This window comes from Eleutherodactylus coqui, chromosome 4 (genome assembly GCF_035609145.1).
Source record: "Eleutherodactylus coqui strain aEleCoq1 chromosome 4, aEleCoq1.hap1, whole genome shotgun sequence".
Taxonomy (NCBI): Eukaryota; Metazoa; Chordata; class Amphibia; order Anura; family Eleutherodactylidae; genus Eleutherodactylus; species Eleutherodactylus coqui.
The window spans coordinates 86,396,933-86,410,876 of NC_089840.1; the positions used below are offsets into that span (position 1 = coordinate 86,396,933).

The following is a 13,944-nucleotide window of genomic DNA, read 5'->3' on the forward strand; positions in this document are numbered from 1 at the left end:
CCCTTAAATGGGTAAAATTGGCTTGCACCTCATTGTATTTTTTTTTTTGCTTTTCTCTGGATCAACATTGGGTGTTATCGACTGAACTGGATGGACGTGTCTTTTTTTCAGGCCTTACATACCGTTACTACGATGTTACTTTACACACATCACCTACGTACTGTTGCAGACCATTTATGGTAATTGTATTTTTTAAGGGCAGTGGTCTTTTTCAGCAGAATGTTCCCTGCAAAAATCATTCAGCAATAGTTTGGTATAATGAAAAAAGGTTTGGTACGGTGTTAGCCAGTAGAGCAAAATGTGATTCTTCCCAGCAAGAGAAACCAAGTAATCTTGTAGATGATACCTTTAATTACTAACAAAAATACATCATGTAAATGCAAGCTTTCAGACTTAAGAGTCTTTCATCAAAGCATAATGAAATGGATCCAAAGAGGCACGCAGTTTTATACACACATTCTTATGACAGGGCACATACATGGATGTGAATAATGTGCACTTAAAAGAATAGTCAATCGTAAGGAAGTGAAGGTTTTATGGCCCCTGAATTAGTGTTAGGGCATCACCAGGCTATAGTGTTATCTGTGCTATAGATTTCTCATACTTCCCAGTCACATCTTTGTGAATAATTAAATCGTCTATTAAAAAAAGTGTCAAAAGTTATGAATTTATATTCTTAAATTCTTCTATGGCTTGTGACTTGAAATTGCCTTTTAGTATCATAACTTTCATATCTTCTATGTCGTGTCCGTGACTAGAGAAATGCTCGGCCACAGGTAATTCTGTATTACTCGGTTTAATTTTGTGGCAATAAGACCTCATCCTCGCTTTAAGTTTTTGTCCTGTTTCTCCAACATAAAGGCCCAAACAGGACATTTACTACACAGGATCAGGTACACACCATTGGATGTTGAACATGTGAATATCCCGCTAATCTTAAAGTCCTGTTGTGTGTTTGGAATTTGCATCCTCTCCGCAGTCTGTAGTTCTTGCAGCTCCTTACATTGCAGGTATAAGTTCCTTTTTGTGTGTCAGGGGGCAATGTACTCCCAATTTTAAAAGTTTCTCAAATTTGGAGGTTGCCTATAAAACAGAAGCGGAGGGTCCAGGAATATGATTTTCAGATGGTCATCCTTGTGTGAGCTATGATGGAGTTAATTAGCGGTTTTCCTTAATACCTGCAGCTGTGGATTGTAGGTCACAGAGGTACACAATTTTGTCCTTCCTTCTCTATGTATCAGACTAGTTGATTTCTGGTTATCCTGGTGGCTCTGGTGATTTGGTCATCAATTGAGGTGGGATGGTAGCCCTGATTCAAAAATGTCCTTTTAAGAGGATATAAATGTTCCTCTCTGTTGGGTTGGAGCAGATCCGGTTGTATCTGATGGCCTGGCTGTAAACAATGGACTTTTCGATGTGCTTAGGGTGGAAGCTTTCTCAACTGAGGTATTTGGGTCGATCAATCTGTTTTTGGTACAATTTTTATGGCAGTGTCCAAAAAGTTAATTTTGGTATATGAGTAGCTGAATGTCAAGTTTATGGTGGGGTGAAATGCATTGAATCTCTCATGACATTTTATTAGTTCTTGTTCACGGTTGGTCCAGATCAGAGGTTTCAAAACTTTTTTGCCCCGTAGACCCTCTGCCTGCCTAAGACCGGCTGTACACGACCGGGTTGGATTCTGCATGTGGGAGCCCTCAGCGTAATCTGACCCAGTGTCCAGCTGGCATCCGCGTGTACCTGTCATTTACTCTTCTTTTCTGTACTGCGGATGGTCCGCACGTCTTGCCGTCGGACATGCGCAGCACAGATTTTTCTTCTTAAACCCCCGTTTTTCCCGGGGGATCCACAACCTTTCTATAATGTCAATTGCGGAAGGGCCGCGGGTTGAACGGCTTTCATTGACTTCAATGAAAGCCGTCCACGCAGAATCTGTTTAAAAATAGAATGTGCTTCTATTTTTCCTCCGCGAGCTGAAAATCGCAATTGATTTCCGCTCGTGTGCAGGAAAAAGCATTTCTCAATAGCATGTTATGGGTGGTATTTGTAAATCCAGCTGTGTGCAGCCAGCATAATATTGAATTTTCCTTAACTTATTAAAGTCAAATGAGATTTCCACAGCTGACAGTGTTGCTCACTTAGATAGGGTTTTTAGAGTGGACAATAGTAAAAAAAAAAAAAAAAAAAAAAAAGGAATATGTACAATTTTTATTCAGATCTTTATTGAAAAGACACAAAATGCAAGTATTTGAATTTGGGCCGAAAAAATCAAAACCTAGTAAAATTCTTACATAAAATTAGTACACAAATAATGCTGTTAATGGGAGGGATGAGCCTCATGTTTTGATAGCAATTGTTCAATATTTTGCTTCAAATTAGTGAGGTATGATCTCAAATCTCCACATCCAGTGATGTGCAATCAATTTCTTTTTTTGTAAGAAGATTGGCGACCACGCTAAAACCCCTTTCCACAAGCTATGAAGATGGAAAAGGTATCAAAAACTTTCTTGCAATAGTCCATAATGCAGGATAAGCAGCAGGTGCGCGCGCAATGCTTTGCTGCCGGTATGAAAATCTTGCAGATGAACATAGCACAGCACAAAGCAGATAGGTGTAGTTCACACAAAACTTCTTAGGCTCTGACAGATCACGGGAAAATGATGCGCAGTAGAAACTTTTTAGGTAAATCAGCTACTGCAGAGGTCTGTTTTGTCCATCGCCAGAGCCCAAGATGTTTTGTGCGAACTCACATATCCAATTTTATGAAATATCAAAGAGGTAAGTAATTTCTGTCTATTATAAGTATTATGTACACAATCTGTGGAAGGTGCATTTTGTCATTTATAGAATGCCTACAGAATGTTGATGATGATCTGCCTAAATGGAGTCCGCTCACATGGCCCCCCATTTACATCTCGTGCACCCCCAAAAAAATTTCTTGCTGACATTGACCCTCAGCAAGTCAAAAATCGACCCCTGGGGGTTCATATAGACCATTTTGGGAACCACTGGTCCACATAATTATGAGGTCACCAATGTAGCGGAAGTAGGCCAGTAGTTTACTGTAGCAAGATGCCAGAAAGTAACTCTGAAAAGGTTGGCATATTGCGGTGCCATTTTACTGCCCATGGCGGTTCCAGCGAGTTGCAAGAATATATCTCTTTGTCCAAGGAGAAAAAATTGTGTGTGAGGATGAATCTTGTGAGTTGTAACACGGATTCAGAAGCAACCTCATTGGCCTAAAGGAATAGTTTGGGGAACCTGACAGAGTTCAGGGTGATGACTTGGGCTCCAAATTTCCCAGATCTCAATCCAATTGAGCATCTGTGAGATATGCTAGTAAAACAAGTTCAATTAATGGAGGCCGCACCACACAACTAACAGGACTTAAGGCTGTGTTCAAGGGATCGTTGGGTGCAGTAGAAACTGCCCCTACAGAACTGCACATTGCTTTTCAGCAGTTTTTAAACAGTTGTGTTTTTTTACCATAACAGCCTTAACCATGGTAAAAAAGGTCACAATTTTGCTAATGCAGTTTTTGCACTCCAACTGCCCGGTGTGAGTGCAGAGGTTCTACTGCAAATGTCTTGGTGACATATCACAGGACTCAGAGGTCTTGTGGATCCATGCTTTGACAGGTTAGTACTATTTTGGTGGCACAAGGGGCCACCAGAATATATTTCACGGTTCCCAAAGTCTTCCAACACCACCAACAGACTTACATTGTATTCTTTTACATCTCTGCTTATTCTGGGCCAACTGGTCCAGCAGGCGGTCAAATCAGTGATTATTGTGCATAGAGAAATAGCTGTTAAAGGGGTTGTCCCGAGGCAGCAAGTGGGTCTATACACTTCTGTATGGCCATAATAATGCACTTTGTAATATACATCGTGCATTAATTATGAGCCATACAGAAGTTATAAAAAGTTTTTTACTTACCTGCTCCGTTGCTAGCGTCCTCGTCTCCATGGTGCCGACTAATTTTTGGCCTCCGATGGCCAAATTAGCCGCGCTTGCGCAGTCCGGGTCTTCAGCAGTCTTCTATGGAGCCGCTCGTGCCAGAGAGCGGCTCCGTGTAGCTCCGCCCCGTCACGTGCCGATTCCAGCCAATCAGGAGGCTGGAATCGGCAGTGGACCGCACAGAAGAGCTGCGGTCCACGGAGCAAGAGGTTCCCGGCGGCCATCTTCACAGGTAAGTATAGAAGTCACCGGAGCGCGGGGATCAAGGTAAGCGCTCCGGTAAGCTGTCTGTACGTCCCTGCATCGGGGTTGTCTCGCGCCGAACGGGGGGGGGGTTGAAAAAAAAAAAAACCCGTTTCGGCGCGGGACAACCCCTTTAACTACTGTATGCAACGCATTGCGTATGGACGGCGATTCATATGCAACCCTGCTATGAAACAGAGTGGAGAATTTAAAATAAGGAAAAAAAAAAAAAAAAGACAGTCACATTGCGCATGACCTCATCTGAGAAACGCGGTCATGAGCAGTACACTCGCTGCCATGAGCGGCCTCTGTCAGCAGAGCTAGAATCACACAGAACGGTAAAACGCTGCGGACACCCCGCAGCAATATACGCATACAGTTGTGTGAATGAGGCCTTTGGGCCCTTTTGTGCATCCAGACATAAGATTAGGGCTACAATATATTTCTGGTATATTTTTGAACATGGGGAAAACAGGGGTACCAATTTTGCATGTGTACTATACAAAAAAACCCAAAACCCGCTGTCTTTAAAATGACATATTTGAAAACATATAAAATTTTATTTTTTTCTCGTTTAAATTGTATTAACGCCTTAAAAAAAACGGTGGGGTCAAAATACTCATGACACCGCTTAATGAGTATATTGAGGGGTACAATTTTTAAACTGGGGTCATCTGTGGGGGTATCTATCTTTCTGACACTTATGAGCCTTTTTAATTATTGTTAAATTTGTAAAAAAAAAGTTTGTTACATATGCTTCCAGAAAAAGTAAACAGATGGAAATATATATAATCAAAAATTCATACAGTACGTTCGCTCATATTTAAAATACTGCAGTTGGAAATGTGAAAAAATGACAAGTTAAAAAAAAATTCTCTGCAATGTTGGCGCTTTTAATAAATATACAAAAATCATATGGGTCTATTTTTACCACCTGAATGAAGTACAATATATGTTGAAAAAACAATGCAAGAATTAATTGGATATGCAAAATCTTTACGGGGTTATTCTATGTTAAAGCGACATGTCAGATTTCCAAAGTTTGGCCTGGTCATTAAGGTGCAAACAGGCTTAGTCACTAAGGGGTTAAAAAAGTATATTGATAACCAGGACACCCCGTATATCAATCTGCTCAGCTCCTCCTACTCTATAACAGGATACCTGCAGAAAGAACTACATTTTCAATGTGTCACTTTATATACAAATATTTTATATTACCGTATATTCCGGCGTATAAGACGACCTTTTAACCCTTTGCAATCCAATTTTTTATTCAGGGTTTCCTAGGGGGCTCTCTCTTTCTGCCATTATACAATGACGCCATCTGCTGGCGAGAGCCAGTACTGCAGTATGTGACATGCTGAAGAGGCCCCCTGACAACAGAGCGGCCAGTAATCTACAGTAAGAATACCCTGCCGGACATATTCCGACATCTGAGCTGTACAGCCATGAATCAGAATGTCTTTAGACGTCAGACAGTGGATTGGAAAGGGTTAACCCCGAAAAATCTGTTCTGCAGTCGGGGGTCATCTTATACGCCGGTAATACAAAAAAAAGAAAGTGTCAAAAAAAAAAAAGCAGTACTCACCTCCCCCGGCGTTCTGCGGCGCTGCTGCAGGCTGTTGCACCCTCCTCGTCCCCGACAGAGCATTGCTTTCTGGATACGGGGCTTGAAATCCCCGCCTCCAGAAAGCTAATGCTGTGATTGGCTAACACGTGCCGTCAGCCAATCACAGCCATTGAATGACATCATTGAATGGCTGTGATTGGCTGAAGGCGCACTTGTGTTAGCCAATCACAGCCACTGAATGACATCATTGAATGGCTGTGATTGGCTGACGGCACGTGTGTTAGCCAATCACAGCATTAGCTTTCTAGAGGCGGGGATTTCAAGCACCGCATCCAGAAAGCAATGCTCTGTTGGGGACGAGGAGGGAGCGACAGCCTGCAGCAGCGCCGCAGAACGCCGGGAGAGGTGAGTACTGCTTTTTTTTTTTACACCATATTCCCGGCGTATAAGGCGACAGTTGGGGGGTCGTCTTATACGCCCCGTCGCCTTATACACGGTATATATATATCTGTATCTATACACATTATATATATATATATATATATATATATATATATATATACACACACACACACACACACACTTGAGGAAATATCTGTAGAATTTCTACTACAAGTGTATAAAGAAAACAAGTGACCGGTAAGTGAAACTGAAGCAAGTTGCAGGTCAGTTGAAGGCAATATATAAACCCTACAAGATAGGAAGCCATAAGGGAGAGAGAAGGGACCCATTTAGGAGTTGTTAGAATGCATCCACTCTGCGAAAGATGGTGGTTCCCAAAATATCAGCCAGGCCTATCACACCTTATAATATTTATCATGTAAATCAGAGTCCTCTACAATTAGCACCTCCGTAAGATTTAAGTTCTCGAAGGCGTCAAGCCAGTCTTGAACAGAAGGAAAAACAGTGGATCTCCAATACCGGGGGACGACCAAGCGTGGGCCTGAAGGAGAAAAGCTTTGCCCAGGACTATGGATAGTACAACCAGCTCCATTGTCCAACAGGAAGAAGAGCCACACATTCTAATTATACAACCCAATAATGGACACTCAAAAAAAGTTCAATCCAAGGATATTCCCACCAAATCTGTGCCATCGTGCCTTCCACCTCTGTACATCTCCAGCACGCTGAAGGGCACTTTGCATATATGGAGTGAAAATATGAAGGGGTATGATATCATCTGGAAAATAGCTTGAAATTCTTTTATCGAATAGCACAGCATGATGAAGATTTATGTATTAAAGTGAATGGCCTTATCAAGGAGTTTCTAGAAAAAAAAACTATTGCAGTTCCGACCCCTAGACCCGAAAATAGGAGGGTAGAGATGTACATTGTCCAGACAGCCCCAGGAGCAGACCGTAGAGGAGAAAAGATAAAACGCTTAAAGATTCAAAGAGGGTTAGCTCCCTAGAGACCTGAGATCTAGGTCCCAATGAAACTGGAAAGCTGAGCATGAAGGAACCACAGACCCCTAGACCTACTCCCAGGGAAAGGAAAGTACCTTTCTATTGTGAGTATAACACTGTATATGAGGAGTCTCCACCCTCGACAGACCAAGAATTTCTCCAGGCCCATTCCCCATAGGAAGCGCTGCATAGCTAAACATTGGGACTAGTGGATTAGGAAAGGTGGTAAGCCCCAAATTTTAAGGTCTGTTGATCCCAAAATTGAAAGATACCAGAAGGTAAAAGCAGTTATGTTCTCCTATACAGCCAGGTCTATCTGCCTTACGTAACCATCGTTTCTCTGTCAAAAGAGCGTCCAACGTTTCGCTGTCAATTTGAACCCATTGTTTGGAGTCTCCATGATGAAACCAGTTCAGTATACAATATAAGATCGCCTTAGTATGTAGAAAAGTCCACCCATGAAACACATTGTAAAGCTCAAGAGGGTTCAATATCTATCAAAAGTCACATAAAAGCATTTTGGCAATATATTTGCTAAAAGTCCTTTAGGCCTTGCTCACACCGTTCAGATTTGCATACGAGTCCAGTAAACTAAAACCAGGACTGGATCCGAAAAAGAAGAGACGTATATTATTGTATTTCATACAGATATATTTTGATTTGATACACTGGGGTTATTGTTTAAGGGTGATTTAACACCAGTATACTATTGCATATGCAGGGCTCCGCTGTGGATATCTGCTGTGTGGCATGTGAATACAGAGTTATGTGTCCTTCATGCTGAATCCACTTCTAGATTAGGCTAAAAAATAAAACTTCCCCCACACACCACCACCACCAAAAATTGTAAGTGGAAGCACCCTTAATTAATATATAATTCTGAATGTTATCAAAACCAAGCAATGACTTTATTAAGAATTACCCCATTACAAGCCCAGGCCATACATTTTATTAGTCATTACTTCAATCCCTTTATATACATACCTTGTTGTAAGACATAACCATATTTCTCTCAGCTCTTTAAGCCCGAGTTCTTCATGTGTCCGCATGTATATACACTCATTTATATAAACTGCCACATAAACTGACTGTACGCGGCTCTGAACCCAGCGCACCCACATCTCCATTAAAATCAATAGGCATTATGGGAACCTACAAGTGCTACAACATATTGCAGTAGCTCCAAAGTGGAAACGAAGATAATAAGTCTCATCCAAAGACTGCAGGAAAAATAGTGTGGAATAGATACGGAACATGGAGTCTGAACCGTGTTTTCACTAGTTTGTTGGCTTGAAAAAGCCCTTGTTTGTAGGTCGAAACGTCGCCTCTTTTAAAACTGTGAAACAATAAAATATGCTCCTTTAATCAAGAAGCTACTTTTTGCATCATTACATGCTGCCACAGCTTTGCTATTGTATTGGAAAAATAGTGTGGATATGGACATGTAGTTATCCTAACTTTATGATCGGTAGGGGGTCCGATCATTGTAATTCCCGGTCTTGAGAACGGGGGTCCCTAAGGGCCCCACAAGAATGGAGTAGAGAAAGCAAACGCACACCAGCACTCCATTCATATCAATAGAGCGTTGAGCATTGCCAAGTATAAATGCTCGGCAATTTCCAGTGCTCCCATCAAAATTACCGGAACAATGGACGAGGCGTTTTTCGAGGGAATGTCCAAAGATAGAAGATGATGCAATTTTTTTCCTGCCTGTTGGCACTACTACAATACTAAAATTATACACTAGCGTTCAAAAGTTTGGGGTCACCCAAACAATTTTGTGTTTTCCATGAAAAGTCACTTATTCACCACCATGCGTTGTGAAATGAATAGAAAATAGAGTCAAGACATTGACAAGGTTAGAAATAATGATTTGTATATGAAATAACATTGTTTTTACATCAAACTTTGCTTTCGTCAAAGAATCCTCCTTTTGCAGCAATTACAGCATTGCACACCTTTGACATTCTAGCTGTTAATTTGTTGAGGTAAGCTTGTGAAATTGCACCCCACGCTTCTAGAAGCATCTCCCACAAGTTGGATTGGTTGGATGGGCACTTCTGGCGTACCATACGGTCAAGCTGCTCCCACAACAGCTCAATGGGGTTCAGATCTGGTGACTGCGCTGGCCACTCCATTACCGATAGAATACCAGCTGCCTGCTTCTGCTGTAAATAGTTCTTGCACAATTTGGAGGTGTGTTTAGGGTCATTGTCCTGTTGTAGGATGAAATTGGTTCCAATCAAGCGCTGTCCACTGGGTATGGCATAGCGTTGCAAAATGGAGTGATAGCCTTCCTTATTCAGAATCCCTTTTACCCTGTACAAATCTCCCACCTTACCAGCACCAAAGCAACCCCAGACCATCACATTACCTCCACCATGCTTAACAGATGGCGTCAGGCATTCTTCCAGCATCTTTTCATTTGTTCTGCGTCTCACAAACGTTCTTCTTTGTGATCCAAACACCTCAAACTTGGATTCATCCGTCCACAACACTTTTTTCCAGTCTTCCTCTGTCCAATGTCTGTGTTCTTTTGCCCATCTTAATCTTTTTCTTTTATTGGCCAGTCTCAGATATGGCTTTTTCTTTGCCACTCTGCCCTGAAGCCCAAAATCCCGCAGCCGCCTCTTCACTGTAGATGTTGACACTGGTGTTTTGCGGGTACTATTTAATGAAGATGCCAGTTGGGTACCTGTGAGGCGTCTGTTTCTCAAACTCTAATGTGCTTATCTTCTTGCTTAGTTGTGCAACGCGGCCTCCCACTTCTTTTTCTACTCTGGTTAGAGCCTGTTTGTGCTGTCCTCTGAAGGGAGTAGTACACACCGTTGTAGGAAATCTTCAATTTCTTAGCAATTTCTCGCATGGAATAGCCTTCATTTCTAAGAACAAGAATAGACTGTCGAGTTTCAGATGAAAGTTCTCTTTTTCTGGCCATTTTGAGCGTTTAATTGACCCCACAAATGTGATGCTCCAGAAACTCAATCTGCTCACAGGAAGGTCAGTTTTGTAGCTTCTGTAACGAGCTAGACTGTTTTCAGATGTGTGAACATGATTGCACAAGGGTTTTCTAATCATCAATTAGCCTTCTGAGCCAATGAGCAAACACATTGTACCATTAGAACACTGGAGTGATAGTTGCTGAAAATGGGCCTCTATTCACCTTTGTAGATTTTGCACAAAAAAACAGGCATTTGCAGCTAGAATAGTCATTTACCACATTAGCAATGTATAGAGTGCATTTGTTTAAAGTTAGGACTAGTTTAAAGTTATCTTCATTGAAAAGTACAGTACTTTTCCTTCAAAAATAAGGACATTTCAATGTGACCCCAAACTTTTGAACGGTAGTGTATATATTTTTTTAGGTTTTTCCACAACAAACATCTTGTACGGCAATGCACTATCGCTGTTGGTTGAGATCATATGGCATGGCAGACCCGGACACCAGGCAATGGTGTCCAGTTGCCAGAGCAATCCATCAGCCGTCCACGATGACATTGCTGCAGGCCAATGGCGTCACCCTTTGTAAAGCCATGCCACGATCAACATTGATCACTGGACGTAAAGAGTTAACAGCAGGAGGCCGGCTGTCAGTCACGGACTGCTCCCGATGCAGATGGCTGGGGCTCAGCTTCTAAGCCCATGCCATGCACAGGATGTAAGGTTATGTCCTGTTGTCTTAAGAACCAGGCAGCTAGGACGTAAAACTTATGTCCTGCGGTGCTTAGGGGTTAAAATTAAAACCAAATGAGTGAAAATAATAAAATAAACAGTGCATACCTATCCTCAACGATGAGGGCAGGCACGTACACTTTGTTTTAATTTTCTTTATTTGGCTCAAATTTTACAAAGTGGATTTGTACCTGGATGACCCCTTTACCAGGAAAATCTCTACATTCAGTAGAACACTATATGAGTTACATACAATGACAGCTTTGGTTTTACCATTTCAAAGTTAACCCATCATCTCTCGGGTACACAGAGATACAGAGCGAAAGAGAAAGTCAAACTGCCTGAACTAAAGAATGTATTTTATAAATGTAACGCCAGGTTGCCGGTTCATAACTGTATAAACGTTTACATATAAGAGGAAAAAGAGAGCTATCCTGCAGAATGTCTACAGCAGCCCCAGTCAGATGTACAGATGATTAGATTAGCATACGCATTTCCTTACCAATTCTTTACATCTCTTCTGCTTCTTCGTTACCTCTTGCTCTAAAACTTCACATTCTTTCCGTTTTCTACTTAATTCACCTTCCTATAAAAAAATATAAGCATTCACGTAAGTAAACGGGAGCTGCACAGTTTCATTAAATATGTACTTGTGAATTATGATAAAAGTTAGCACAACTGCCCCTGTAAACTAAAAGGATCAAACAAAGCAGTTTGGTATACTTCACATAAGAAATACAGCTCAAGTTTATCATCCCAGTCACCGCCCTCCAGCTTACGCAAGAAACGCATTGCGCAGTTTAATCACAGCACAACAATATTATATTTGGGTGTGAAGCATTACATTAGATGCAAACAATATGAAATACTCAATTCTTCCTCTAGTAGTTCAACATTGACCCTGTGCATGCTGCAAACAGATACTATACGGCTCCTCTCATCAGGCTCGGTCCTCAGGTACTGTCCAACACTATACGGCTCCTCTTATCAGGCTCGGTCCTCAGGTACTGTCCAACTTCTACACTTAAAGATGAACGGTCATTCAATTTTGTTATCATAAAATCAATAGTAGAAGTGAAAATAAGAAACTTTGTAATATATCGTATTACAGGAAAATGTCTATCTCCTCTTATGGAACTTCTTACCCCCCCTCCACTCCCCAGCCTTGAGTTGGAAAACTGAAACTGACAGACTGTTTATAGGGGATGTGCAGACGGACATCATCATTAACGCTTTCCAATCCACTGTCTGACGTCTAAAGACATTATGATTTAAGGCTGTACAGCTCTGATGTTGGAAGACGTCCGTTGGGGTTCTCTTACTGTATATTGCCAGCCTCTCTGCAGTCGGAGCTTATCCAATGTGTCACCTCATGCAGTACTGGCTTTAGCCAGCATATAGCGCCGTTGTATAACAGCAGAAAAAGAGTAAGCTCCCCTAGGAAAACCAGAATACAAATTGGATTGGAAAGGGTTAAAAACGTGTCAAGACAATGGATGTGGACCCGGTGTGCCACAAAAACCATTTGACTTAGGTCCAGATCTGGGGGCAGCACTAGGGGGTCACCTGGTTTTCACATTACTAATCAAGATCTTGTCTTCACTGCAGGGAATTAAAGATCATTACCCGGAGGTAGTCTCAATTATGACAAAGATGACGCAAACTGGGAAGGGTTACCGTAACATGGTACTTTAGGAACAGGCACAGATGTGGTCATAGATCAGAGCCAAAGTCAGGCCAGGCAGAATTCTTGCACAACGGTGAAACAGGTCAAGGGTCAGCGCAAGCAGAAAAGTGAGCATGATCAAAATACAAGCAGAGCTCAGGAGTAAAAAAGACAGGAAAGCTGGGTGGAACAGGTATAGATGAAAACCAGGAAAAAACTGTCACAACAATATAGCATCTTTGCACATTAAAGAGCCTCATTGCTCAGCTACCCCTTAGTGGAAGGGGCAGCCTAAAATAGACTAAGACCCTTCAGGATTGACTATGGATGGGAAAGCTAGGTGCATGCGCTGGCCCTTTGAGAGGTAAGTCAGGGACACCCTATGGGCAGAAGTGATGAATGGCATCTGTTTGGGCCCACGACTGTCAGGAGTTGGTGGTAAGGGGGAGAGAACAGCCACAGTCCTGGTGCACAACAAAAAGGCTGTGGTTGTCAGACAATGAATGTCAGAGTAACCAGACTGTCAAGCATTACTGAGACCTGGACCGACACTGTGCTGACAGTAGAGAAAAGAAAGAATAGTTTTCTTGCAAAACATCAAACTTAGGTCACTATATCTATAATGGCTACAGCACAACTATCAGTTTCTGATGAGGTCATGTACCCATCTGATTTTTGTTGGGTGCATTATTTTCGCAAGTACCTTAAGGGGAAACCAAATTACCAAATATAATATTTGCCATTTTTCCTGCATTATTCTCCTGATACCCGGTCAGTCTGGTCAAGCGGAAGTGACGTACCGGAAGTGACATCAGCGGGAGTCCGTGGAGCAGAGAGTGGGAGCAGGGTAACGACGGAGCGTTAGAACTGACAGAACAGCTAATAGTACCAATAATAGCACAATGAATATAAAGAACACCAACCACCGTATAAATTGTATGGCAACAAATGCAAGAAGCGAGAATGACTGATAAAAATTACGATATAGTGGGAATAACGGAAACATGGCTTGATGGTAAGTGCGATTGGGCGGTTAATTTACAGGGTTACAATCTCTTCAAAAGAGACCGTGGGTAACAGAAAGGGGGAGAGGTATGTCTTTATGTTAAATCCTACTTAACACCGAGACTAAGAGAAGATATAGGTGCAGGAGATGAACAAGTGGAATCCCTATGGGTAGAAATACAGGGAGAAAAAAATAATAAAATACTGATAAGGGTTTTCTATAGGCCACCAAAAGCAACAGAAGAAACTGAAATCTTAATATTAAGGCAACTAGAAGAGGTATCAAACCAGAATGAAGTAATTATTATGGGGGACTTTAATTATCTGGATATAATATAGGAAGACGAAAACTGCAAATCTCACAAGGGTGATAAGTTCTTGAGAACAAATAAAAATAACTACCTTACCCAACTTGTGCGGGA

General features: G+C 41.7%; 1 protein-coding gene across 1 annotated transcript in view; it reads right to left on the reverse strand.

Moving 5' to 3' along the window:
* The window catches only part of TSPOAP1 (TSPO associated protein 1), a 168,560-nt gene that overhangs the window by 56,590 nt on the left and 98,026 nt on the right, over nucleotides 1-13,944 (reverse strand). The window contains exon 6 of the mRNA XM_066601563.1: nucleotides 11,354-11,437. Coding sequence (XP_066457660.1) covers nucleotides 11,354-11,437 — 84 coding nt within the window. The remainder of the gene's footprint in view (nucleotides 1-11,353; nucleotides 11,438-13,944) is intronic.